The 27,300-nt window shown below is 38.4% G+C and overlaps 2 protein-coding genes across 2 annotated transcripts; one reads left to right on the top strand and one right to left on the bottom strand.

The window, feature by feature from the left end:
• Window positions 1-479: 479 nt before the first annotated feature.
• Window positions 480-2,317, top strand: LOC147851042 (uncharacterized). The gene has a single exon (XM_087336046.1). The coding sequence runs from the start codon at window positions 490-492 to the stop codon at window positions 1,840-1,842; it is 1,353 nt and encodes a 450-aa protein (XP_087192172.1). The 5' UTR covers window positions 480-489; the 3' UTR covers window positions 1,843-2,317.
• Window positions 2,318-3,507: 1,190 nt separating this feature from the next.
• On the bottom strand, window positions 3,508-7,321 carry LOC147851041 (rho GTPase-activating protein 4-like). Its single transcript, XM_087335687.1, has 5 exons — window positions 6,494-7,321; window positions 5,930-6,050; window positions 5,685-5,804; window positions 5,150-5,380; window positions 3,508-4,449 (listed from the first exon to the last, which is right to left on the bottom strand). Exons 1-5 carry the CDS (start codon window positions 6,946-6,948, stop codon window positions 3,844-3,846), a joined length of 1,533 nt encoding a protein of 510 aa, XP_087191813.1. The 5' UTR covers window positions 6,949-7,321; the 3' UTR covers window positions 3,508-3,843.
• Window positions 7,322-27,300: the final 19,979 nt, after the last annotated feature.

Genomic DNA, 27,300 nt, shown 5'->3' with positions numbered 1-27,300 from the left:
TATCTACAGAGTATTGTACAGAGTTTTTGATAATAGATTTATGTTGTTCTGCTCTCTCTGTCTCTCCTGCGTACCCTTTGTGTGTTAATCTCTCTCTCTCTCTCTCTCTCTCTGTTGTTATCTGGCTAAGCAGGTTGTCTAACGCTTCCACACCTTCGTTTTTATAGGTTTGAAAGTTTTCAACAATACCCTTTTAGAATAGTGGTTTTTTGTGTTGGGATATTCGCAAAATAGAAGGGTATTCTTGCAATTGTTGTAAGCAGATTGTGAGAGAACCCCTAAGTTTTGAAATTTTACAAGAATGCCCTTTTACAACAGTAATTTTTGCATTGTGATATTAGCACAATAGAAGGGTATTCTGGCATTTATTGTAAACATGAGGGTATTCTGGTAAATAATGATAATTATGGTACTCTGTTCTTCAAAGAACTCTTTCCTTCTTGAATTCGTTCTTAATTTCTCAATTTCTTCTGCTCTTTTTCTGTTTTAATGGCGACACAGAGGATCTTCATCCATCGCTCGAAAATAAATTCCTTGTCAATTCGATACTTCTCTTCAGTCGCCAACAGCTCTTTTGATCACATAGTGGAGAAAATATGTTCTATTATCAACAAAGAACAGGCATGGGGACCCTCGGTTGAGAGATCTATATCATCAAGAGTTCCAAATATACACCCAAGACTCGTCTTTCGAGTACTTAAACAGGAAATAGACCCTAAAATGGCATGTGGGCTGTTCTACTGGGCCTCAAAAAGACCTAAATTTGTCCATAATCAGTTCACTTATTGTGCTCTCATAGAGGTTTTGGCCAAAGATAAAGATTTTGACCATATTTGGAAGCTCATCTATGAAATGAATGAATGTGATATAGAGCTGAGTTGTGTTCCGTTCACTACTTTGATCAATGGATATGCTAATATTGGCTTTTTTCATGATGCCAAAAATGCTTTTGATGCTATTTCACGCTTCAAAATTGAACCAAATCTGTATGCTTATAATGCTCTCTTGAATGCTTATGTGATGTCTTGTAAGATATCTGAAGCTTTAGAGAGCTTTTATACAATGTGCAATGCTGGTTTCACACCTGATGTCGTCACATATACCACTTTGATCAATGGGTTATGTAGAGCTGGTGAATGTGAGAAAGCATTTGAGGTTCTCAATGATATGAGAAAGAATGGTTGTGAACCGAATAAATTGACTTATACTTCATTTATCCAAGGCCTTATTTTGGTGAATAAAGGATCTGATGCCATAACCATGCTCGGAACAATGCTTAAAAACGGGTGCTTTCCTGATACAGTAACATATAATTCATTATTGGAGTGGTGCTCTCGAATGGGGAAGTTTAATAAGGTCATGGAGCTGATTGAACAAATGGATTCAATCCAATGTAAGCCAAATGCACTCACCTATGGCATTGTAATTAATGGCCTTTTTGAGGCTCGGAAATTTGAACTTGCACTTAGTATGGTGAAGAAAATGATTGGAAATCAATGCAATCCTAATACTCGAATTTATAATGCATTGAATACATGGCTTTGTATGGAAGCCACATCAGAAGAAGGAATCAAATTCATGGACTGGGTCGTTGAAAAATGCCAAGATCTGAGTGGTTTTAGTTATGTGATTTTGATGGAGAACATGCTTAAGTCACAAAGAGCAGATTTGGTCCATACAACTTTTATGAGAATGTTGGCCAGAGGATATAGGCCGGACAAATCGATATGTACAGCTTTGATCAACTGTTTATGCCGACAGGGACAGACAGATGAAGTCGTGAAACTACTTGAAATTTTGAGTGAAACCCAGAAAGAATCAAACATTGCAAGTGTGTACTGAAATAGCGATGAACTCAACATTGGGTCTCTTGGTATATCTCTCATTCTTGATCGTCTCTTTTTGTACCATACACCTTACACTGGCATAGTCACCCCATCGATCACTGGTATATTTATGATCATACACTGACATGGTCACTATTGCATTCCCTTGTTTTACCTACCTCACATCATATTATCCTTATAAGGAGTGGCTACCTTTGTCCCATTATCATATTGTGTCCAATGTGAATATGTCCTAGAGCTCCACCCAGAAAGGTACTGACATTGTAAGAGGAGATATTTGGTAACAATCGGGAGAGTTTCCATGGTAGCTCATGACTTAAGTGCTAGGTCCAAAGAGCATATGTTCAATTATACATAAATGGATGCCAGAGATAGGCCCATTAGCATGTGGACATGTATTCCTAAAGCTATATCAGGTCAGCTTTTATGTTGTTCAATTACATTTTTGCAAATGTTTTTCACCATGTCAATATAGCTTCAATGAAGTGGTAACTTATGAGCTCGATTTGCATCTATCCACACACATCCTAGTTTTATTCAAATACCTATAGATCTACTATATTTATCATGATTTGGAGATGTCAATTACACCGTTATGTGCCATTTGGATATACAAACACATATCCATGTCAAGTGTTGTGTTCATGCACTTCCCTATCTTGCAAAGGAATGGAGGTACAAGGCTGGTATTCTGATATCCAAACACACGATAGTTCTTCATGCATAAAGATGTAGTGAAGGATATATGGTGCAGCTATGTTGTTATTACATTGGATTAGAACTTGTCTTTTGCCAATCAATTGGGAAATGTGTTGATGACCTAGACATTTCATCACAAATTTCTCAGATTCATTTTAGGTCATGCAGAAACCGTTACTCCCATATAGTTGTCCATGAATATGGAATGCTTGATATATGATCTGCACAAGCATGGTTGGATCAAAAAACTATCAGTAAGGCTACAGTTAGCTGGAAATAATCGCTTTAGATAATGATAAGTCGAAAGAAAATTCCCTGGTACAGTAAATGAATTTGACCCACAAGGTGACATGTATAAAACAACTTACTGGCATAAAACACAAGCCTTCACTCTAATATGGATCATGCAAATTATTTTCAATTGCTTGATAGAATCCTATGGATACAATCAGCAGCAAAGAAATGCCCATTCATGGATACAAAGAGGTGGGCATTTTATGGGATTTTTGCAAGAATCCAAAGCCCATTAAGAACTTGTCTTGTGGGTCCTCATCGTGCCACATAATTGTATTTGACATGCAGACTAACATCAATCCAGCATTAACATATGCTTTAATAGAGGTTTCGTCTGTGTTGCAATTCCTGGTGAAAAAGCATGGATTGGGTGGACCACAGTGTATGCGGAAAATGTGGGAGTTCTTTGTTACAGCTACTTAGCGTTGGAGACAATCAATAACTAAGACTGTAGAAAATGAAACAAACTGCACCAGAACAAAATTATATTATTTATTAAATATGAAACTGGTGGCCAATCAATGTGTATTTAATTTCCCTAAAGGGTTTTCCAATCCTCTACAAGCAGGATAAAGTAATACAACATCAGCCACATAGTGAAAGTAGGAAATTGTGAAGGCCTGAGGAGTTATGGAGTCTGGAAATTTTTGGCCAATTACAAAGACTTGAAAATATTTATTCAAGGAAAAGCCCAAACAAGAATTAATTTAAGAGTTCCCAAAGCTAGAGCGTTGGATCCTTTTACATTCAAACAATCTACTGTTGATACAAACTAAATGGCCCCTTTACCTTCAACCTTAACCAATGCTGGAAAATTATTTATTTGAGAGGATTGATACCATGATCAAATAGATCAATCACAAATTGATTGATTTTGCCACTCCATTAATGATTGGGAACCATGTGAATCATTTTAACATGTAGATCAATTTTACAAGATGCTTTTTCAAATCTCTTTAACATGTGCTAATCAATCCTTCCATGATTAGACTTGAGCTTGGGATCACCATGCTTCAACTCTCTTCACATGTTGGTCGATTTGCCCTGCCTTTGTTTTCCCTCTATTAGTTAATGGCTCCAGCATTGCATTGCAATGGATAAACTCTTTAATAACAAAGCCTTCTCGTTTGACCCCAAGATTCTCCATCTTTTCGAGTATATCTGAAAAGAACTCAGATTTACTCTCAACATCACTAGGTAGAGAAGCAGAGGGTAGTATATCCTTCTCCTTTAATAAACTTACATCTGGACCAAACAAAAAACCATTGTAATCACGAGGGAACAGTTCCTGACTGTCAGTTGAGATTTCCTTTGCGAAAATTATATCCTCAGAATCGCGTGCCGATTCATAATCATCAGTATTTTCACTTGTATCAAAAGATGACTTTAGAAAGAGATTCTCCTCATCTACAATCGTATTATAACCACCACGTGAAAACAAAACTATGGTCTCTTTAGAGGAGTTATCCCGACCATTTCCAGTACGTGGGTCAGTCCCAGAAGAATCAAATAACAACTCCTCTCGGTCCTTCAAAACTCTTAATATGAGAGTCTTTAATAAGTTCATTACTTGGACAGCATGCATCAATGCTGTGAGAGGGTCTGACATCTGGGAAAAAAAACAAAAATAATGTGGTTAAAAATCAGCAGTTAACATTTGTGTTTGAAAGTCAAACAAAAATGAAGCTAAAAGGAAAAAAAAGGTTTCACACAATCTAAAAAAGAGGTTAAAAGAAAACAAAGAAAGTTGGAAACATAAAAAATGTTTAAAAAGGGTCATTAAAAGAGGTATGATATTTAAAGGAAACCCTAATCCTTAGTGCTAAACACTAAAGCCCTTAAAAAGGTTAAATCAATCATAGAATGTCAAAAGAGGTTTAAATAAACCCCAAATTCGTATAACCATCACAGTCCAGACTCTAAAACCTTAAGATGTTGGGACTGACAAACTTGAACCAATCTCATAACTTGGCACCACCTTAGATACAACAAGAAATGTTTATAATAGGAAAAACAATTGTCAAAATAAATGTTTATGATAGGAAAAGGTCTGAAACTCTCAAGTTTTCTTGTATCCTTTGGTCAATCTGCCAACTTCAAGAAAATAAAAAGGAAGGAATGCATTGACCATATAAAAGCACTACATGTGGTTGCCAACATTGGGGAATAACCAAGGGGCTTTTGGGGAAATAGCTAAAGCTGGACAGCATCTAAGGAAATAACCAAAATTCAGTTTTTCCTTCCCATGCATAAAAAATAAGAAAAAATTTGAAAGTATGACAGCTCTGAGATCGAACGATGCCATCCACCTGTGTCATGTTGGGCGCAAACACCATTGCAATGTTATGAGCATTCATCTTATTGAATGGCTCCTCTTGCACCACATCAGCCATCAAGTTGATGCCCCAATCCAATAGAGCTCTTTGCATTGGGGGAAGGGTCTTTACTAATGCAACTGCTTCATCCTCAGAATTGCATTGCATTACTTGTTCCGGGGAAAGGCTGTCCAAAACACCTCGTGGTAGCTCCCGAAACCATGCCTGCAGAAATCGTTCTGTTTTTAGTATGGATATAGAAAGAAAATTACAGAAAAAGTGTAGGTGGCATTTCCTCCTTTAGCGTGAACATCAAAGAAAGAAAGGGATCTCACATTTCCTTTCTTGGTATGAAGATTCTAAAGGAGAAGAAAAAAGGTCCAAAACAATGCAGCACATTAAAGGTCTGAAGGGACAGGACAATGCATCCTTGCCCAAGAAAATAAAACATTCCTTTTTTAGCATTAATGGCCTAAACATTGATGGATAGATATTATTATTATCTTCATCAAAAGTCAAAAAACTGCACCTTGATCAATCCTGCAAGGCAATGCACATCAATGTCATAAGGCACAATGCCAGAGTTGATTTCTTCTCTCAATTGTTCTTCTCGGCCATTCTCAGCATTTATTCGAAACACTCCTTCAGCCTATTTCCGTATAAAACAGGAAGAAAAGAAAAAAGAAAAACATGAGTCCAAGTTCCATCTTCACATAAGTGGAAATATGATTCAATTCATTCTCCTGACAATGCACATTGTTAAATCATGTTTACCTTTAACCCGCCCAAATCATACAATCTCTTTTGCAGAAGTAGCAAGATTGTCGGCACACTGTTGCCATTTCGGTCATAAGAACACTGCATCGATTCCGCAGAGACACCAAAGACACTGACACTGGTGGAAACCAACCATCAAATGAAGACAGTATCAAATATGTTTTTATTTGACTCCCAAAAAACACTAGTCTTATGAGTCATACACATAACTAACACTCAAAAACACTAGTATTAATAAACATTGACATAACATCACAATGTGTAATGGTTTATCAAGTCCCACTAGCTATTAGATATAGCTGTTTTTCTTCTTGCAAGATATGCTATATATAGATCTCATGATTGGGGCTATATATAGCATGAATCTACATCTACATTTAGGACTGTCTTCTGCAACACAAAAGTCTCTCCCTTTCCTGAATTGCGCCTAAGACCAGGACTTTCCACATGTTAGAATTAATCATATGGGCAAAACATCAAACGAACCCCAACTTTTCAAATATTTCCTGATTACGAGAGCACACAATCCTAAGAATAGATCATACACCATGAAGCACATACCTAGCACTAGGAACTCGCCGTGGAACCTCTCTCTGGAACTCCACTGGTAAACCAAGGAACCCATTGAATCGATCGAATGTCACATGTGCCACATGTCTCACATTGGTTGGCCATCCAATATCCATCTTCATATCTTCAGTAGGACCCTGACATGTTATACCCGATCTTCTTATAGCTTCTAGCATAAGAGCTAAGAGAGATAGATCCACATTCGTAGAATTCGATTCCCGGCCATTTTGGGTGATTCTTGAACTTTCCCGGTGCTCAACTATAATTGCATCAGAATTTGATGCCACATTGACCAATGGGGACACAAAAGCCTCTAAGTCTTCATCACTATACGGTGAGGAAGGGCTTCCCACAACCTCGTCAGGGTCGACATTCACAGTAAGACTTTCTCGGGGCGAATAATCCACATCATTAATATTAGTAATATGAGCAAGAACATCCATCATAGGTATGATGACTAAATCTTCGAAATACTTTCTATCGATGTCCCTAGATTGGGTGGACCCTTAATTGTGATGTTGAAACTTCCACTCGAAGAACCTGGCGTGTTGCAAAGAGAACCCTTAGCTTTGATGTTGAATTGTTGCAAAGAAGATTGAAAATTGTTGCTTTGCAGGTGCAATTTGAGCCGTAGGTTTTGATTTCAGAGAAAACTCCCAAACTTCTTAGTTTGCAGGTACAAAGTGATAAAACTCCCTTTGAGTTTCAAATGTCAGAAAAAACTCGGGAATTTCTCACTTGGCATATGCGAAGAGACCTCTTAAGTCCAAAGCCCTGCTCAGTGAACGCTAGATATTTTCTTCCTTTGCAGATGTGAAGAGATCCCGCCCCTAACTTGCGTCTGTCAGAAAAAATTCTAGAATTTCTCACTTTCAGGGTGCAAAAAGATTCAATACAACAAATCATGTAAAAAGAAATTATGTGAAGCAATCGCTTAATAAGAATTATGTCCAAATTTTAGCATGAGTTGCCATTCATAACAAAGCTTATTTAATCATCTAAATTTGATGCTACTACTCTTCTCAAATATACATTTCTAGAATGGGAAATTTTAGCTTCAATTAACCTGCTGCTGCTGCTTCTTCTTCTTCTTCTTCTTCTTCTTAAAGTAAACAATCAGACAGAAAATGATAAGTTTCATGTTCAAAAGATTAGCATGATTCATGCGTATGAGAAGAAAGTTGAAATTTGAAAATCCTACATAATAATATCCATATTAGTACCACTTATTAGTAGCTTGATTTCTCTAGAAAATCATGAGAAATTCCAGCATTTGAAAAAGAAAATACATGTCTTACCTGAAGAAAAGAGCCAGCCAGGGAGAGAGAGAGAGAGAGAGAGAGAGAGAGAGAGAGAGAGAGGTCTGAGACGAGGATAAGCTTCTGTTTCTATATATTCCTCTATTCCTACATTCTTCTGTTTTCCTAATGTCTCTGCTTTCTTGTGTATATGTAGATACCAAAAATATATACATGCATATATAAGAATGTATTCTCTGCTTTCTATATTCCTCTGCTGAATGTCTCTGTTTCTTTCAGTGGATGTGTAGATTATGTGCAGAAATTGGAGTGTTTTATGCAGCCCCTGCTAATTTCTGGAGAGATGGAAGCCTTGAAGAAAAGAGAGAAGAAGATGGAAAGGGAAGGAATGAAGTGACAGACAGAGACAGAGACAGAGAGAAAGACAGAGTAAAGATTACGCAACAGAAGGAGTCGATTTAGAGAGACACACAGAGAAACAGAGGAGGCAAAATCAGAGAGAAGGTTTGGGGAGGGGAAGGGGGATATGGCTTTCCTAGAGAGAGAATTGCTTTCCTAAGGCAGAGCACATGGCCATAGCTGCTTTTTTAGAGAGAGAAGCACAGGAGCAACAGAGGAGGCAATGTGGCTTTCCTAGAGAGAGAATTGCTTTCCTGAGGCAGAGCACATGGCCATAGCTGCTTTTTTAGAGAGAGAAGCACAGGAGCAACAGAGGAGGCAATGTGGCTTTCCTAGAGAGAGAATTGCTTTCCTGAGGCAGAGCACTTGGCCACAGTTGCTTTTTTAGAGAGAGAAGCACCGAGAAAACAGAGGAGGCTGGGGGAGGATATGGCTTTCCTAGAGAGAGAATTGCTTTCCTGAGGCAGAGCACATGGCCATAGCTGCTTTTTTAGAGAGAGAAGCACAGGAGAAACACGAGGAGGCAAAATCAGAGTGGTGGGGGGATATGGCTTTCCTAGAGAGAGAATTGCTTTCCTAGAGAGAGGATTGCTTTCCTAAGGCAGAGCACATGGGCTAGAGACGCAGCGTTGTGGTCCATAGAGAGAGAAAATCTAGAGAGAGAGAGGGGACCGAAAGCTAGTGAGAGGAAAATAAAATAAATAAATAAATAAGAGGCTATAAGAGAGATGAAATTAAGACCGATCTTTGGAGAGAGAGAGGAAATTAAAACAAATTAGAAAATTAAGTTGGATAACAGAAACAGCTTTCTTTGTTTGATTCGTTTTTTTTTTTCGTTTTCTTAATAAAATAAAAAAAACTTATTCTCTTTGCTTTTAGCTTTTTGTTTTCCTGATTTTTCTTTTTTCTTTTTGTTTTCTTTCTGCTTTTTGGTTTTTCTTTTTCTTTTTCTTTTGGTTTTTGGTTTTTGGTTTTTAGTTTTTGGTTTTTGATTTTTGGTTTTTCTTTTTCCTTTTTCCTTTTTCCTTTTCCTTTTTCCTTTTTCTTTTTTTCCTTTTTCCTTTTTCCTTTTTCTTTTCCTTTTTTCTTTCTCTTTTTTTGCTTTTTCCTTGTGTTTTTTGGTTTTTTCTTTGATGACATGATCATTAATGAAAGAAGGCAACAAAAAAAAAAAAACAGAAAAGCAAATATTGCTCTTCTCTCACAAGAACAAACAAAAAACCTACACAGAAGAAAACATGGTTAGTTTCCATCATCCAAATTTCAAAAATATTTGGTTGGGCACCCACCACACCCCAAATGAATTGAATTGGATTGAATTCTCATGATTTGAGATCCCAACTCAATCCATCCATCCCATTCATATCACCACAAACCTTCACATATCTCTTTTCCATTCTCTTTCGGGATGGACACAAAGCCGAAACAGAAGACCCCAAAAAAGTTGTTCCAGAGAAATGAAGAAGGAACATCAATTGTCTCGACGGGATGACCCATTTGCCCCACCTGGCTTTTATAGTGTGTAGCTACCAAAACTCAGTATACCCTATGACATGTCTACATTGTGTTATGTATGTCCGATTGCGACTGACTATGTGCATGTCTATGTGATGATGACCCTTTTCGGACCACTTTAAGTTTCACCAACACTCTCAGCCATATGTCAAGCAACGTGAACTATGCTTCATGCATCTCTAAGTTATTGGCATTTGCAACTCATTGGACTCGGCCTCACCTTAGAAATTACGATATACATGCATTTCCAGAGCAATGCAAGGTTTCAACATTTGAGCTTTGAGGGATAACTAAGCAACAACAACACCACCACAAGGGAGTGCTTGATAGAAACGCCATAAATAGGATTCAACAGCTTTGAGCCCGTCTCTTGGTGACTTTGGGTCCTCACTCTACCCAAATCTTATGTGCGTGTGTGAGCAGACCCAATTGCACGGTTTCCCATGGTTTTGCATCATCATCATCATGTGAGCGTAGCCCAAAAGTTAAAAGAACGTATACAATGCTTGATTAAAGTGGGTCCGAAAGCAAAAAAAATTAAACAACTTTGACTACAACATCTCTTAGTAACTTTAGAGGTAATGAGCCTTACTCCGGTAGTTATAATGTGCATGTGATCAAATCCCAATTGCATGGTTTTAATGATTAGTTTTGAGCATTGTGAAATAGTTAGGTAATGAGTGGAATTCTCGTCAAATTCATCGTAAAGTGAAATGAAATCATTTCAAGCCCATCCCTTTTTAGTTGGGATTGCCCTTGCCTCAACAATTAAGATGTGGATGTGATCAAACCTTATGGCACCAAGATTTTGAAGATCCCTAAATGCTAGCTTGCTTCAACATGTGAGAATTGAACATCGACCAAACGACAAGAAGAGTTCTTGATAGAAAGTCAAGCTGCACTTGAATGTGAAAAAACCTTCAATCAAGACAGCCTCTTGAAGACTTCATAAATGGCATCAACCTAGTGTTTTTCACCTTGGGTGCACACTAATTCTAAAGATGGGGAAACAATGCTAAATTGCTTCTTCTTGTTATTAGTTCTTCCAAAAGCAAAAGTTTCATTAGAAATACTAATGTTTTGTCCAAGTCATTTTTTTACAATACATCGACGGAAGCTCAATCTTTTCTTTGTGGAAATTCTTCTTTAGCCATCGTCGTATTCCACAAACATGGGTACAAACAAATAGTAGCATCTTTCATATTGCTTTATCTTTCTCTTTTTCTTATCCTTTAACCACATAAATAATGAAAAATGGATTGACATATGTCTCTATTTTTTCTATCCAAGGTACCTCCAAGACACGAAATGGTTGGATAATATTGAGGTACATATTTATGAACAACAAGATGACGTTAAAGCATAAAAGAATATGAATCACATCATTCATGTGAGTGTCTAGTGGTAAAGCTTGTGCGTGATCAACTTCAAGTTGTCCCATATAGGCACACAATGGATATGGACGCGCGCGCACACACACACACACATGTATATATATATAGTCAAGTGCTCAAGTGGAAGTTTAACCTATAGGATACTATGGCAAATCCCTCCTTGATGGCAATTCACTCAAGGAAGAGGAACCCTAATTGCACAAAAAAATAGATGACATCAAATGCCCATGACTATAGATTTCATATTGGATAAAGTAAACATAGAATAACTATAAGTCATGTAGACAAGTGGAAGTTTCCCCAATAGAAAACTCAAGTGAATCTCACCTTTATGGTGAGCAATTCAAGAAGTACTATCCTTAATTGCATATCAAGATAGATGTGTCGAATTGGATAAAATACATGTAAAAAGTAGACAAGTCTCCACCTAGGAGCAAGGTCCTCACTTACAGGTGTATAAAGTCCATGGTCATAAACACGATATTGGATGAATTCCACATGTGGTTGATCAAGTCCTTCCCCTATGCTTTATTCTAATATTTATTGATCCTAAAAGCAAAGGAAGGGTTTAGGGTTGTCAAGGAAATAAATTCATAGGCATTGTCCAAGAGTGCCACGTTTTCGAGGAAATAAATTCATGGGAGTCATTAAGGAGTGGTATAACATGTGTATTTAGGACAAGGAAATGATAGTGGACTAAGCATGTACAAGAGGAGAAATTACATTTGACAAGGTGAACCCTTTACCTTTAGCCCAAAGCCAAGGTTCTCACAGTTAACCTATAAAGTATAATATGCTCCTTAATATGAAGATCATGAATACTCCCCAGAGGAAATGATCATGGATATTTGGTTCAAGATTATCAACTTCCTACAAGGGCAGTTGGACGAGGTTTGTAGACACTCCAACGACGTGGTCGTTTCCCACTTAGGCTTTTGGTAGAAATGGAGGAACACGCCAATGGTGATGTAAGGAGGAAATGGCCCGAGGTGGAACTACTAGCCCCCATGCTGGTTGTTTCCTACTCACCTTCCACCCTCCCTTTGTTGAAGGCCAGAGGATCAAGCTTGTGTTGGTCGGCTATGATTGCCACTAGTTTATAGTTCTAGATACCTACTTACATTAAGTTATAATCAAATTGAAAGGATATGTACGTAGTTTCATATCCTTGAACTTGGTCGGAGGGGGATTCCTCGATTTATGTATAAGCCACCTTGTTTAGTCTTTCTATAATAATCTCTCCTAACTAATGAGAAATTAACTTCTTTTTGGAAAAAAAAAGATCATGAAAACAAGATTGCCACCCCACAATACATAATTGATGTTGATATAAGGGAGTTTTTTAATTATTCATGAGATGCTTTTAGCTTATACTTCTCCTATGGTATGGGAGCAGATATTTTATGGCTCGAAGCAACCATAATTTCAGCAAATACCTCACAAAACACGTGAAGTAATCTTTTTCCGCTTTGGGCAATATTGCATTTCACTAACTATTCATCTTGATGCTTAAGAGGTAGATCGAGAACTATTTTTATAAAGGGGAAGCTATGCGTGTTCAATACCTCTCATCAAATACAATATTGTGTCAAGTTTTCACTCAAGCCTAAGATTCATCAAGCCTGTGAGGAAACGAATTGGGCAATGGCCTTAGCTAGATAATGGGGTGAAATTGGTGACAAGGAAGTAGAATACCAACCATGACGTAGGACAATGATGTTATTTTGAATTTTAACTTTTGAGTTCTAGTTTTTGCATTTTAATTGTCAAGTCTTAACATTCGAGTCTCAACATTTGAGATTTAACTTTTGAGAGTGAGGCATTTCACTATGCACTTTTCTTTCCACTTTAAAGCAACAATGTTTGAACTCGGATATGGCACTTTTGTTTTGAGTTTCAACTTTCAAATTTCAAAATGTGTCAGCTCCCTACTATTTCCCTTGCTTCAGTTTTTTTGTTTTGTTTCACACATACTAATTCACATGACCCTACAAACATGCGCTCAGAATTAGCAAACACAGACAAGTGAGAGGCTCATAGACTTTGCACATACATGCAAGCCTAAGGAAATAAAAACGGAATGTGTGTGTTGATATTGGAAATGTTTCTTATCTAGTGCTATTGGAACAATCTTATAGCTCTACATATATGTTTCCTGCAACAAATATAGAACCCCTATTACCCTCCATATGACATTGAACGAGAACATAATTTATTGAGATTAGTGTTATTGTGATTTCTCATGGTGGATTCTTAGGTTGCAACAACATGTGGGGGCAGGTTTGCATGCACAACTTTGTCAATTTAGCCATCTACCTTAGTATTGCACTTGGCACCACACTTAGTGTCATACTTAAAAAATGTTAAATAAGTTCTAACTATTAAAATATGATTAATAAACGTAGGCAAGAAGTCATAAATTGAATGGAAGAAAATAGAAACATAAATCAAGCTTTAATGGTTAAACATATATAAGCACACGTCTTAACAACAAAAATAGGTTGTGGTTTTTACACTCTAATATATGTCCACACAAATGTTGGAATAAGGTTTACGCATCTGGAAATTTAACTTCTTATAGTATATTATCTACTTAGTAAAAATTGAATTTCGAACTGCCAACACTCTTCATCATGTTTGGACATGATTATTAAGGTTTAACATTGATCCACACCCCACAACCATGTGTATACATATGTGATAAATATTCCTACCGCTAATCGAGTGATTTACACCCTCACTTGCAGTTGCAACCTTATCCATGTGCAAGCTACTCAAATAGGATTCACTACCCAACATGAGGATTGACTACAACTACACATAACATGAATATTTACATTTATTATCCATATAATTCACCTTTTTAAATATTGGAAATAACCACTTCTAGCACAAGAAGATTGAGCTTTTACATCCTAGGTTGATATAGAACCTAGATTCTACCAAAACAATGAGGTTGTGACACAAAAGGGGATGGGGATGTTTCTAAGAAAGTAAGACAATTTACATACGATGGTGATGATGCAACTTTATTTTTACTCTTCAATTCCAAAGAGTGGCATGCAATAAGGAGGACAATTATTTGCCCATGCATGCACACGAAACCTTTCACATTGGGCAGTTACTTTGGCTTTGGTCCATTGAAAAAGTTGTATGCATGGGACACATGCATACAGTCTTACAGAACAAAGCTTGTATGTTGCACTTTTTATTCTAGAATATAACTTTCATGTTACTTTTTGGGTCCTTCGACCCTCTTATTTCTGCCCTTTTCCCTCTAGTTATGCATACTTACACACAAAAAACATATAGGGCATTAACTTTGTTTTAAGGCATGATATTGTCATTGTAAATGGTTCAAATTGTTAAATTGTCATTTGACTTGAGATATTTTTCACACATTTTATGCAATATCAATATATTCAGACTCCATACTTTTTCTCAAATGATTGATTGCACCTTAGAATATTAACAAGACATTGTCAACCATAGCTATTATTCACACGTTCAACAAATTAGAAATTTTGCAGGTTCATTTTCACCTTCCTCTCACTTTGTTAGAATTTCCTTCTTTGGTTTTGGGTCGTGAGAAATGTATCTCTAACTCCATTTTTTTAAGGAGACAAAGTGTTACTTTTGGCTAAATAACATAATGAGCTCCAACTCAATTTTAACATGTGAATCAATTCTTTCATACTTTAATCACAAACAAACATTAAGTTTATACAAACATAAGCTTGATTGCTATGCAATCACGTTTGCCTATTTGATCACAATTATAACTTGTTACATGAGATCCATTGACTTGGCCTTGAACTCACAACTTTAAGGTTATAAAAATGTTGGTTTTATTGTTATACGATCACATTTGCAGATTTATTCACAACTATGATTTGTAGGCTTGTAAGTTGTAGCTATGTATAAAGGCATTATCATTCACATTTTGTTTTAGTGTATGACAAATGGTCTATGCATATTGTCTTTCAAGTAAATATAGGAATTCTACGAGCATTTTCCATTTTTGACGCTAGACTCATACTTGGTCATCTAGAGGATCACCAATAATTTGAGGATAAATGTGATTTATGGACAACAAAAAAGAGAGAGTTATAAAAGCTATGTTTGTAGCTTGATTAGCTCCATACCGCTAACATGTGATCCGAAGACCTTTGGTGATCGTAGTATTTATGGATAACGAAAAAGTTAAGTTATGGAATTTATGTTTGAATGAATTGTTTATTAGCTCCATACCACTACCATGTGATAGGAAGATGTTCAATGAGACACAAGTCTCGTTTATGAAATCCTAACCCTAGCAATGAATCAATTTCAAGCTCAACTTGTTATATTTAAGCCTCCACATGTGCCATTTATTATCAAATCCGTCCCCATGTCAGCAAATATTGAAACCAATCCTGTTGATATGGCGCAAAGCTGGATATTTTCGAAAAAAGGTTAGAGGTGCATTGAATAGATGATCATACAATAGAATTAAATTAAAGCTCAAATTATGTTTAATATGTCCGAAAAAGTCGCAAACCCATAAATGTTGCAATTTATGAGTGTAGATGACAAAATTGATGTTGTGCATATTCCTCTAATATTCTATCAATAGAACTAGGGGTCGTCAGCCAGAATGATGTGGGTTTCAATCTTCCAATCTATACATAACTAAACTTGGCACATCAAACAGTATGACTTTTGTATAGAATACTTGATGTCTCAAGTCACTATGCTATATGTCATTACATTATAAGTACATTGATTTCGTGGTAAAGCTCCAAGTTACTTTATACAAACACCATTTTTTTTTGGATTGGCTGCCAACCGTACATGAAGTTTTGGATTCCACATGATGTATCATATCGCGTCAAGTGTATAAATGGAAACTCTCACATTACAATCGCTTTTGAGTAATTTAAAATAGTTTTACAAATGTAATTATTCAAATAAAGAATAGCTCCCCCCATGTCCCAGTGATAGTTCAATAAAGAACTCAAACAAGAGTATACATTTGCTTTAGTTTTCTATAAGCATACAAACATACTTGCCATCATGTTAATCTTGATATAGAGCATTTATGCACGAATACCATTAAATTATGCTTCATATAGTATATATATGTTGTTTATAAATATTTAAAGAAAAGATTTACCATGATGTCCTCTACATATGTGGCAGAAGCAAGGCTTCATAATTGATCGCAAACTGTATGCATGTGGGTAGTAAGCAATATAAATAGCCTCACATATAGTCCCAATGTCACGAAATCATTTTTCTTTGGAAAATAGTGCCGTTGTGTAAATAGGAACAAGTTCGAGCCCCAACAGGGATCTTAATAGTAACACGATTCAAACTAATTCCAGAAATGATGTAGGATTTTACTACATCCTTCTTTTCATGACTAGAGACGTATTCAATTGTTGGAACTTGTTTTACATCTTTGAGAAAACCACCATCTTGTATCTTTTATTAACATATGCTATAGATTTTACCCTAGAGAGGTAGATTTTATCAGCATTTTCACACTTTTCAAATGTCTTCAATGAAAGTAATTGAAAAAAATTACACATCAATTACTAATATGGTTAGATTTTTGTCATTTTGTAAAAATTATAGTGACCAAAACACCCCAAAAATCATATAAGAATTTTTGTACAAATTTATTTAGGTACCTTAATAACCCTAAGCTCGTAGAGCGGTATCCCTCTGTGGACCTGGCCCACTCATCATTACCTCCGTCTGTTGACTAATAACAAGTATCTTTACTTTTTTACCGACTTGTATTAAACTCATAATCACTTGATTGTCCTCATAGCCAATGGATCACTATAGTTTATGTGAATTGTAACCTCTTGGCAAGGCGATCGCTTATTAGTCTATATAGTTTCTTATAGTACACAATGACGTAGTAGTCTTACTTCAAGAAGTTCATGTGAAGTTTGAAAATATAAAAGAAGAAAAAATACAATCCTCTTTGTTCCTACTTTATGCACATATACACCGATTAATAAGTTTTGAGGATGGAAAGCCTTTGTGTATTATTGCGATATCATTCATTATGCATGAAATAAAATTCATGACACATTCAACAAGACAATTTATATAAATGATTTACATGGTGTGCACATGCCTTGCGGTTAATAAATGTTTGTAGTTGTTTTGGACATTTTTCTACATGCAACATAAATAAATCCTTGTCCAATTTATTTGATGATGCTAATGATTATATTGACAAAATCAGATTCAAACGCTTATGTCAAAATGATTTCAAAACATGTGCATAACTTTTCTTGGACATGCTTATCTGAAAACGGATTTGTTGTACAAATGTTTTACAAGTGTATGACAAGATTCCTCTATTTCAACGTATTGGGTTACATGAAACTGATAAGTAATCAATAATGTATAACCATGGACAATTTGAGATCACAATGTTAAAAGGGAAAGGTTGTTGGTTGTAATGGTAATAAATATTAAGTGCATTGTAGTGGCCTAACGTTGGCATACCAAGGCCTTACTTGAACTTAAATGAGATTCTTATAGTTGTGATATGATCAACAAAAAACTTATGTGAATCCCGCGCTTCAAAATAATTATGAGATGTATTAGAGACATGAACTAATGTAAGCATAAAATAAGGATAGAATATAGATCTAGATAGAAAGGATAGAGAGAAAGAAGGGTGCCGATCCACCCGACCACCCCCGAGCGAAGGGATCGAGACGGACTCGAGCCTTGATCGACATCCCATACCACCGCCGTGGCGTCGAGTCATACTTGGTGCTGGCGCGCTCGCTACAAGAGTTGACCCACCACAAGACAGAGTCTCGACGTAGTCAACAAGATGTTCAAATGAGGGTAGCTAGGCCTCTTATTTATAGCGATACCCAAGGCCCCCAGGCAAGTTCACACTTGACCTAATGGGTTGTCTCAATCCCGAGGATTAAAAGTAATCCTCCCCTTCTTTACACTCTTGTTTAACCCTCACACTTATCCACGTGTATAGAATACTACGGTAAATTCTCACCACGGGATATTATATGGTCATGCCCGTAACAAGATGTGTATAGGATTTAACACAAAACATCAATCAATCCATCATGTTTTTTTTCTCCAAAAAAGACTCCTTCCATTAGTTATAAAGATTTCACAGATTAGATTATTATATACAAATCCCTATGGGGACACGATAGGTCCATCTTATGTGGATGCCCACTGCCTAAAGGAAGGGAGAAGACAACCATTGTTGGATAAAGGCTAGTCGTTGTCTTTCAACTCTATCGAAGTCGCCCTTGAGGCCATCATATTGGCTCTTTAGAGTGGCTACAACTTCACTCCATATCTCTTGCATTAACATTATTGGTTGCACGCTTTGGTTGGAAAAGACTCGTCTACACTATTGTTTCCATAGAATCCAAAGAGTTATTGGGTTGACCAAGTCCAACACAACTTGAGATTTGGCACTAATAGGAGTTGAGTGGATATTGCTGATGGCGGAGAAAAAAATCTCTTGTGATTTTATAACCAAAGTCATCCCCTCTTCCTAATGCTCATAGTTGTCAATTGGGGTTTGCCATGATAGCCAACATACATTCCCCCACTTGATTGAGCCTTGCACCTGACATCGTTGCAATAAGCGGCCAACCCCCCGCCATATTCGATGGGACTCTGGGCAGTCCCATAGAGTGTGTTGTATGGATTCTAATACAGTTGGACACGCTACACAATTAGGAGAGCTGAGGTTCCCACGTTGCAATGCACCACCTGGTAGTGACTTATGTATTAATAGTAATTGGAAAGTGGTGATTCGCCTCACATGTTGTTTCCAGAGTTTCTGCCAAAACTTGGTGATAATTGTGTAAGGAACATGATATGTGTGCTAGACCTTTGCAACAGCCGGCTCTCGAGCAAATTGAGCGGCTATAATATGGCGACCCAATCTAGAATTGAAAGAAAGGGATAGGTTTGCTTCCTTGCCCCCCGTAAGGATTACACCATGTCCATTGCAAAGGGTCCCAACTGACCTTACGTAGCCATGCGTTTTCATGAGTACATATGTGTCAATCTGGTTGTACTTTGATCAGATCAGGATCTACGATCCATTTTTGCCCAGTATATGCTAGCTCAAATTGCCTTATGTTGTGTTGATGTCTTGTTGTCCTGCAATTCAAAGCCTTCGATCTTGTCCGATGTGTCCCTACCTCTTGGGATCAAAGAGCCCTCGTCCTTGTAGCCTATCCATTTCTCCGTTGTTGTCCTTTGATGAGCAACTTCCCTATCAGTAGAGCATTAATGATTTCAGATCTCATAGCCCATCCGCCTCTGATTCCATGGAGGATGTTGGCTTGGTCTTGTATTAGCAATGACATAAACCATCTCCAACATTCTATACTTTTTCCTGGACCTTCCAACATGTATCACCATGACAACCCCTTACTTGATCCAATTAGCTGATTAGATTCATCCCTAATACATGGGTTCCATAGGATACGTTGACTGAGCCAGGTAGGTTCGGAATTGGGTTGATCGTACTTGATTCCTCGTATAATGTCACACCACGCCTTCCACATGGATGCACTAAATCTATCCTCTAGTTGGCGGGAGAAACTAGGTTTGAGATCCATGTTTAGAATCCATCCAGTTTGGGGGGCCCAATTGGTCCCTTTTCGTGGCCTAAAGTAAGCGAAGCGTAACCGTAGTAACATTTTCCAGCAGTCATTCCCTAGTTGGAGTCCTTGCACCACAAATTTGGTGAGTAGGGCTTTTGATTGTGAGAGGGGATCAATAAGACCCAATCCTCATCAAAACTTAGGTGATGTGAGTATAGGCCACGCCACCTTGGCTCGAGTTGTATGATCTTCCTTACCAGACCAAATGTAGTTGCGTACCAGTCTCTGAATCTGGTGTATACTTTCCTTGGAGATTGTCCAGCATGATATGCTGTACCATGCTGTTGCGAGTAATACCTGGTTAGCCACTATGATGCGCCCCGCTAGCGAGAGTTTTTTCGAACTCCAATGTATTAACTTTTATCGAATGGAGTGAATAACTGGTGTAATCATAGTCTCTGGGGGTATGTTGAACCCAATTTGGAAACCCAAATATTTGGTGCTCCCTCCTTGATTGATCCACTTGAAAGCGGGATCTAGGTGCCACGTAGGATGTGCTTCATGAGAGAGCCATATTGCACAGGATTTGTGCCAATTGATCATGGCATTGGATCTCTTGCAAAATATGTCTAAACCACTTTCTAGCTTTTGTAAATTTTCCAAGTCGTCTTGCAAGTAGACCACAGTGTCATCTACAAATTCTATATCTAGGAGGCTTTGGTGAGAATGCGGCACACGAAGACCATGTAGGCTTAGATGCTGTGAGTTGAGAAAGCTAGAGAGTGCTTCGGCGTATAATAGAAATAAGGATGGAGCCAGTGGGCAACCCTGTCGTACGGACCGTGATATTCGGAAGAAAGGGCCCCTTTCACCTGCTAGTGAAACGCAGCTGGTGGCGTTCCTATAAAGTCATGCAATGCCTTTGATCCATGACTTGTGAAAGCCGGGTTTCCCCATTAGACTTTCTAGAAATTTCCACATACCTTGTCATATGCTTTCTCAAAATCTAGGAGCACCACAACTACCCTATTGTTGGTACGCTTGGCAAGGGCTTCTGCTTCCCAAAATTAGAAGAGGTTGTCTAGGATGCTCCGATTTCTAACAAAACCTGTCTGGGACAAATGAATGAGTTGAGGGAGAAGTGGTGCTAAGTGGCGTGCCATGATTTTTGCGAGCAACTTATAGACAATATTGAGGTGAGTTATGGGCCGCCACTTACTAATGTCATTGACACTCCCACCGCTTTTAGGAATGAGATGTATCATCCCTTGTCCAAATTCCTCTGGCATGTTTCCAGAGGTGACCATCTCCTCATATGCCTGGAGAAGGTCTTCTTTAATAGTGTCCCAAAGGCACGTGAAAAAGTGAGGGGTGAGGCCATCGATTCCGGGGCAGCTATCTACATCCAAATCAGAGAGGGCCTCCCATATTTCGATGATTGATAGGGGATGCACGAGCCATGTATTCATTTCCGTCGTGACTTTCTCAGGTATGCTCTGGAGGATAATATCTTCTCTTATGTCTTCCCTTGTGGCCATATTATCTTCAGTAAGTAGTCGCTTAAAATAACTTGTGGCAATATTCCTCATTTCGTCGCCATCCTCGTGGTAGTTCCATCCGCTCGGTTGAGGTTGCGCATCATTGTTCTAGCGTGCCTTGGTCCCTTGGATCGGAAGAATTCCTTTGTGGTTTTGTCCCCAACTCGAATCCATCGAGCCATGCTTCCATGAAACTCCATGTCATAGATTGCCTTTTCTGCCATGATGAGTTCATGTTTGGCCATGGCAACCTGTCCCGCGATCGTCACCATCCGCTCGGTTGAGGCTGCGCATCATTGTTCTAGCGTGCCTCAGTCCCTTAGATCGGAAGAATTCCTTCGTGGTTTTGTCCCGTACTCAAATTCATCGAGTCATGCTTCCATGAAACTCCATGTCATAGATTGCCTTTTCTGCCATGATGAGTTCATGTTTGGCCATGGCAACCTGTCCCGCGATCATCGCCATCCTCCGTGGTAGTTTCATCTGCTCGATTGAGGCTGCGCATCATTGTTCTAGAGTGCCTCGGTCCCTTGGATCGGAAGAATTCGTTCGTGGTTTTGTCCCCTACTCGAATCCATCGAGCCATGCTTCCATGAAACTCCATGTCATAGATTGCCTTTTCTGCCATGATGAGTTCATGTTTGGCCATGACAACCTGTCCCACGATCCAACTACATGCCGAGTATCGTTGTTGGAGTCGTTTAAGGCTATTAGTCCCCGTTTTGTCCTCTATCGCTATTCTTGAGCATCCTTACTTCTAGTCTTGACAATCTTGTGTAGTAAAGTTGAAGCTCTTGATAATTTAGCTAGAAGTTTGTCAGATGCTAATGAGGCATTGACAGGTAGTGACCATTAGCTGGCGAGTTGTTCCTCCACCTCTATAACTGTGTAGATAGTGTGTGGGATTCGAGGCTGGAATGAGCCCCACTTTTGGTGCAAGTGAAAGTGACCGATTACCGGGTAATGGTCAGAGAAAGTCGTGCCTGGAGTTATACGACACCACCCTCCCTTTGCTTATAGGGCCTCACCTACATAAAGTCGGTCGATGCGATATAGGGTCCACTATTTCGCCCATCTGATCTTGATCGGGAGAATAAGAGAGAGTCCCTTTTTCATTGGAAGTTGTCGGAATGCCATATATCTCTCAAGTTAAGGTGTACACATAACTTCTCCCATTGTTTACGTTCCCTTCCTTGTAGGACTCTGGGGTTGTTGTTAGAGCTATCATGAATGGATTCGATCGTATTAAAATCCCCTCCAATGCACCACTCCTCCGCACTCGCTACTTGTTGTTGAATGCGCTCCCAGAATGTTGCCCGTTCTGTGCTGCTATTTGGAGCATAAACATTCATGAAATTCCAGCGTTACCCTTGGATGACCAACGTGCAAAAATGTGCCCTTCCAGGTATCAGTGATTCTTGGTGTATTAAACCTTGGGCTAAATGTTCCCAAATCAAAGTGCAAATACCACCATGATTTCCATCCTCCCCTATTGCTGGCTCCCAAATTGTTCGCCATGATCCTGGTAAAAGATCTCGAACTTCCTTTGAAAGTGTACTATCAAGGTGGTGTTCCTGCAACATGATGATGTCAGCGGCACCCCCTAATATATATTCCTCAAGATCTCTTCTTAGTTTCCATCTGTTTTGCTGGTCTAGTCGACTCCTGAGCCCTTGCACGTTCCATGTTACAATCTTCATACTCTTGGAATGGGGTGGGAGATTGCCATTTGTGCCAGATGCTTTGCACAACATGTCGTGAGTGGGGAGCACTCACCATTTAGACATCCAGTCATTTCCATTGATGGAATGATGGTCCACATCCATGAGTGGAGTTTGTGGGCTATCCTGTGAGCTTCAATCGCCCCTTCATGCTTCTCATTGAAATAGAAAAAGCTTGGTGTTAGCTAGGTTTCTATGATAGTCTGCAGGTGGATGTGGTAGAGATGAGGTTTCTCTACATCCATGGTGCACCAAAATTCAATGTTATTCCAATGCTGCTTTAGTTCGTTCATGAGGTCTTCATCTCTTATTTTTGCTACAAAGCATCATTGCTACTTGGCTACATAACATATCTTTAATCTTGGATTTTGACCAATCTTCCTGTGATAGAAGCAAGAGTGGAAAGGAGATTGAGGTTGTCGGAACTCCGTTATTGTAACCGCTGATACATGTAGCCTTATTTTTTCCACTGTCTTGTGCCCTATACCTAGCCATTTCAAGGCGTTTTGCGGGTGTGGTTCAAGGTCTTGGCTAGAGGAATCATACTCATTTGTGTCTAGGAAGACTATGATCTGAAATGTGACATTCAAACTTATGCCTTGGTTTGTTGCTTCTGCATTGGGTGCCGTTCCGCTCAAGCTCTGTATTAAGGTCTTAACATGACTTATCCTTCTTCGCTTCCCTGTTTTGTAAGCTTTAACGAGAACTTTCTCTCGTGTGCTTGGTGTCACCTTAGGTCGTTCCTTGGGGCTTAAGAAAGAACTAGGGGAATGCTCATCCGTGGGGGAGAGCTCTTGTAGTAGGTCAAATCGGTTGGGGCTCATAGGCGATGGAGGATGTTGTGCATGTGGAGTTTTTCGAAGGACATGGGGTTTTCCCACCACTCTCCATTCCATGACAGCCTTATCGAGTCGTGGTGGGGGAGGCTTTTGATGGTTGAAGCAATGCATGCAAAACTTATTGTTTGAAGATTATATTGGCTGAAATTCCATGTTGTTACAACAAATTCAACTACTTGTGCTATGTACAAAGATGCTTTCGTTTGGGAGGTTGCCATGTGAGGGATACATACATAGATAAATTCTATTATTGACTTTGGAGGTAAAATATGACCTATGAGACAAAAAAATTAGATTTTCACGTAATATATGTGAAAGTGAGCAGTGACTCTCAAATGCTCAAGAATTTTACCATTGAATGGTGCAATCAAGAGCGCACATTGTGACTGTGACAAAAATTCGAGCAAAGATTGGTTTTGGTCAAAGATGTGTTGAAAGCATGGCCGAATGTGATCAAGGCAGAACATTGTATCAAAGTGTGATACTTAGACTCTCGAACTTGTTTCAGGCAAAGTGTGCATAATCAACTACGCTCATACTTGTGCACCATCTCACAACGCAATGCATGTGAGCTAAGTGGCATGGAAGCAATGGTTCAAATGACCAATAGGTGGGCTCTAACAAGTATCAATGTGTACAGTTCCCTATTTGATGAAGAATATGGTTTTGTAGTTATGTGCAATGTATGTAGTATAATGTGTGAAGTGTGGGTCTCCACATTCTTCGATCTCAGGATACATTGGCATTGCAAAAGGCCTCATTTATAGAGGAATCTAGTGATGCATCATGAAGCAATTGTGTTGTATCCCATCTTCTAAACCATTTTTCTATATCTTACATCCACCCAAAACACATCAATTTTCTGTTATATGTATTCTGGATCTTTTTTCTTGCTTCCCATGAGATTCTAGGATGTCAATGTGAGGGATTTTTGTGAACCTTACGCATGTATTATGCATCCCTCTCCATGGCCACGATCTCAATGGGAAGAGATATTGTTGTCACATAAATATGTGTGCGTGCTCTACTTGAATGGGATCATGGGGAACCTAAACTAGGGAGGACGTGATGCCGTCCAAGAAGACCCGTAAAACCCCTCAGTAGATTTTTTTGTGGAATTTCCCTTTTCTATGTAAATAGTGCTCAGTAGATCAATTTGAGAGTGCCTTGGAGTCATGGGCTCCTTGGGCTTGTTGGAGCTCGAACTTAAGGGCTAGTTGGAGTCGAGGTTAGCCTAGAATTAAGGTTAGTTTGAACTTGAAGGCTCGTGCCAGTAGCATTGCTTTACAACCTCTCTCTCTCTTTCGCACGCACGCACACACAACATTGGCACTTTGGATGATTAGCGCAAGTTTAGAGTTAATTACACATGATTAACACAACATTCACTTGATTAAGATAAAATACAACCAATTATGCAAGAAAGACCTTATGAATTAGGGTTCACCAAATACCACACACAATAATGGTAGTTTTAATAAAAATGACCATTTAGGTCTTTCCTCTTGCCCTCAACCTTACTAAAACAAAAAACTGTGGAGGATAAGTGGTCTAACTCCACTCTATCTCTCACCACTCACTAAACCCTAAGACCAAAGAAGAATATGAATGATCTCCACAATCCAAACCTCTTCAGAAATAACAAGAAGACACCCACAACCCTAAAACCTTAATAAGAAGCAAACCCTAAAATCTGAATAGTAAAAAAGAAAAAAGAAAAAAGAGAGAAGATGTTCTAAGCTACCCTAACTCACAAATGATGCACTCCCTAAAAAATGAACGACCCAAATTAGCCCTATTCGCCTCCTTTTATAGAGAAAGAGGTGCTTATTTTCGGTGTTAATTGTTCACATACTCTTTTTGCATCAAAAATGCAAAAGAATATTTCTTATGCACCAACAAAGACTCAAAATTTCCATCCCTCCATTCACAACCTATAACCTTACCATTTGGTTGTAACCCTTTCCCTATATGGTTACCCTCAGACCCGCCACATCACAACACTGTCTCAAGAAGTAGGAGAGTGCATGGTGATTGTTTCTTGACTTGTAGAAACTTTGTAAGGAAATGCTCGTAAACATTTTCAAACTCTTTCCAAGTGGACGTAGTAATGCGGTTGCTCTATATTTCCACTCAAGCACCAATGTCACCAAACTATCGAAAAGGTAATACTTAATTTCTCCATGGTTACATATTTTTTCAAATGCATAATATTCTCTCTTTCCACCTCTTAATGATGAGTAACAAATTCATTCCATCTATGATTTAAAGGAACTTCTAGGCCACGATATTAATGCTTTTCACACTTTCAAGTGGTTCAATATTTGTATAGAATGCATGGTTTATTGTTATGTTGGCTCTTTACAAGTATAATATTTGTTTTAGAGATATTGACATCAACTTAATATGCATGCAAAACTCTTCCAATAAGAACGAAGACTTCGTTGTCGCGAAGTGTGCGGACAAGCACCGAGACTCTATCTGTAAATAATGATGAAGGATCGAAAGATTGTTTTTTCCAAGATAGGTCATGAACCCATGAACTTTGAGATAGATTAAATGACTTATCTTTAAATAATATATATATATTGAACTATTAACTTATAACTCGATAGTTCACGCAAATCATGCTCAAATGGAAACAAATGTGAATCATTATATTAATTCACATGAACTTACACCTCTTTCCCCTCCTTCCAAGATTTTGTGAGCCATGTTGCTCTTTTATTCTCTTCTAACACATAGATGTTAGGAAATCGGTCTCTCTAGATGGGATCCGGTGATGAATAAGGAAGACCTGGTGAGAATCGGAAGAGATTCGGAAACCGGAGGAGAGCCGGTAAGAACCAGAAGAGAGACATATATGTAAATATGTTTTCTTGAGTAAGCCTATTGAGGCTATATTTGTAAATAGCCCTAAGTTCATATCAGTATAAATATGACTTAGGGCAATCACTTTGTAAGGAGTTGTAGTTCTTGTCATATTGTTGTATAGAGACAGAGCGACAGAGAGAGAGGGAGAGAGAGAGTAAGATACAAAGCTATACTCTGTTGTAACTGCCGGTTGGTGAAGATACAGAACTCGAGGTTGTTGCCTCTGAGGCTTTGATTGTACCTTTCTCCCATAGTGATAGTTGGAGTCCATGGGCTCTCCTGGTTTTTCCCATTTAGGGGTTTCCACGTAAACATCCTGTGTATTTCCTTTGTGTACTCTCCACTTCCCATTTTTGTGTTTCATTATTAAAGAAGTGTTCGAGACTCGGTTGGGGCTGAGCAATATTCCGCGTTATTCCTCTCAAAATATACTTAACCACATACTTTACAAGTCAACCTTTGCAAGCATATGATAGACACATAAAGTTCAAGACACCAATCGGATAGTGTAAAAAAATAGTACTCAAATGAAAAGTTCTTATATTTCAAAACAAGTTTTTAGTTACAAATACAAAGTATTATACAATTCAATCCATTAGGAGGTCTGGAACTGGCAACTCTCCAAGATCAGCTGATAGTTGTGTTGC

This window comes from Azolla caroliniana, unplaced genomic scaffold, assembly GCF_043228905.1.
Source record: "Azolla caroliniana isolate FFs.n. ecotype wild unplaced genomic scaffold, voAzoCaro1.0.p SCAF_20, whole genome shotgun sequence".
Classification (NCBI taxonomy): domain Eukaryota; kingdom Viridiplantae; phylum Streptophyta; class Polypodiopsida; order Salviniales; family Salviniaceae; genus Azolla; species Azolla caroliniana.
Note: the sequence above shows the minus strand (reverse complement) of the source record. Positions and strands in the feature narration are given on the sequence as shown.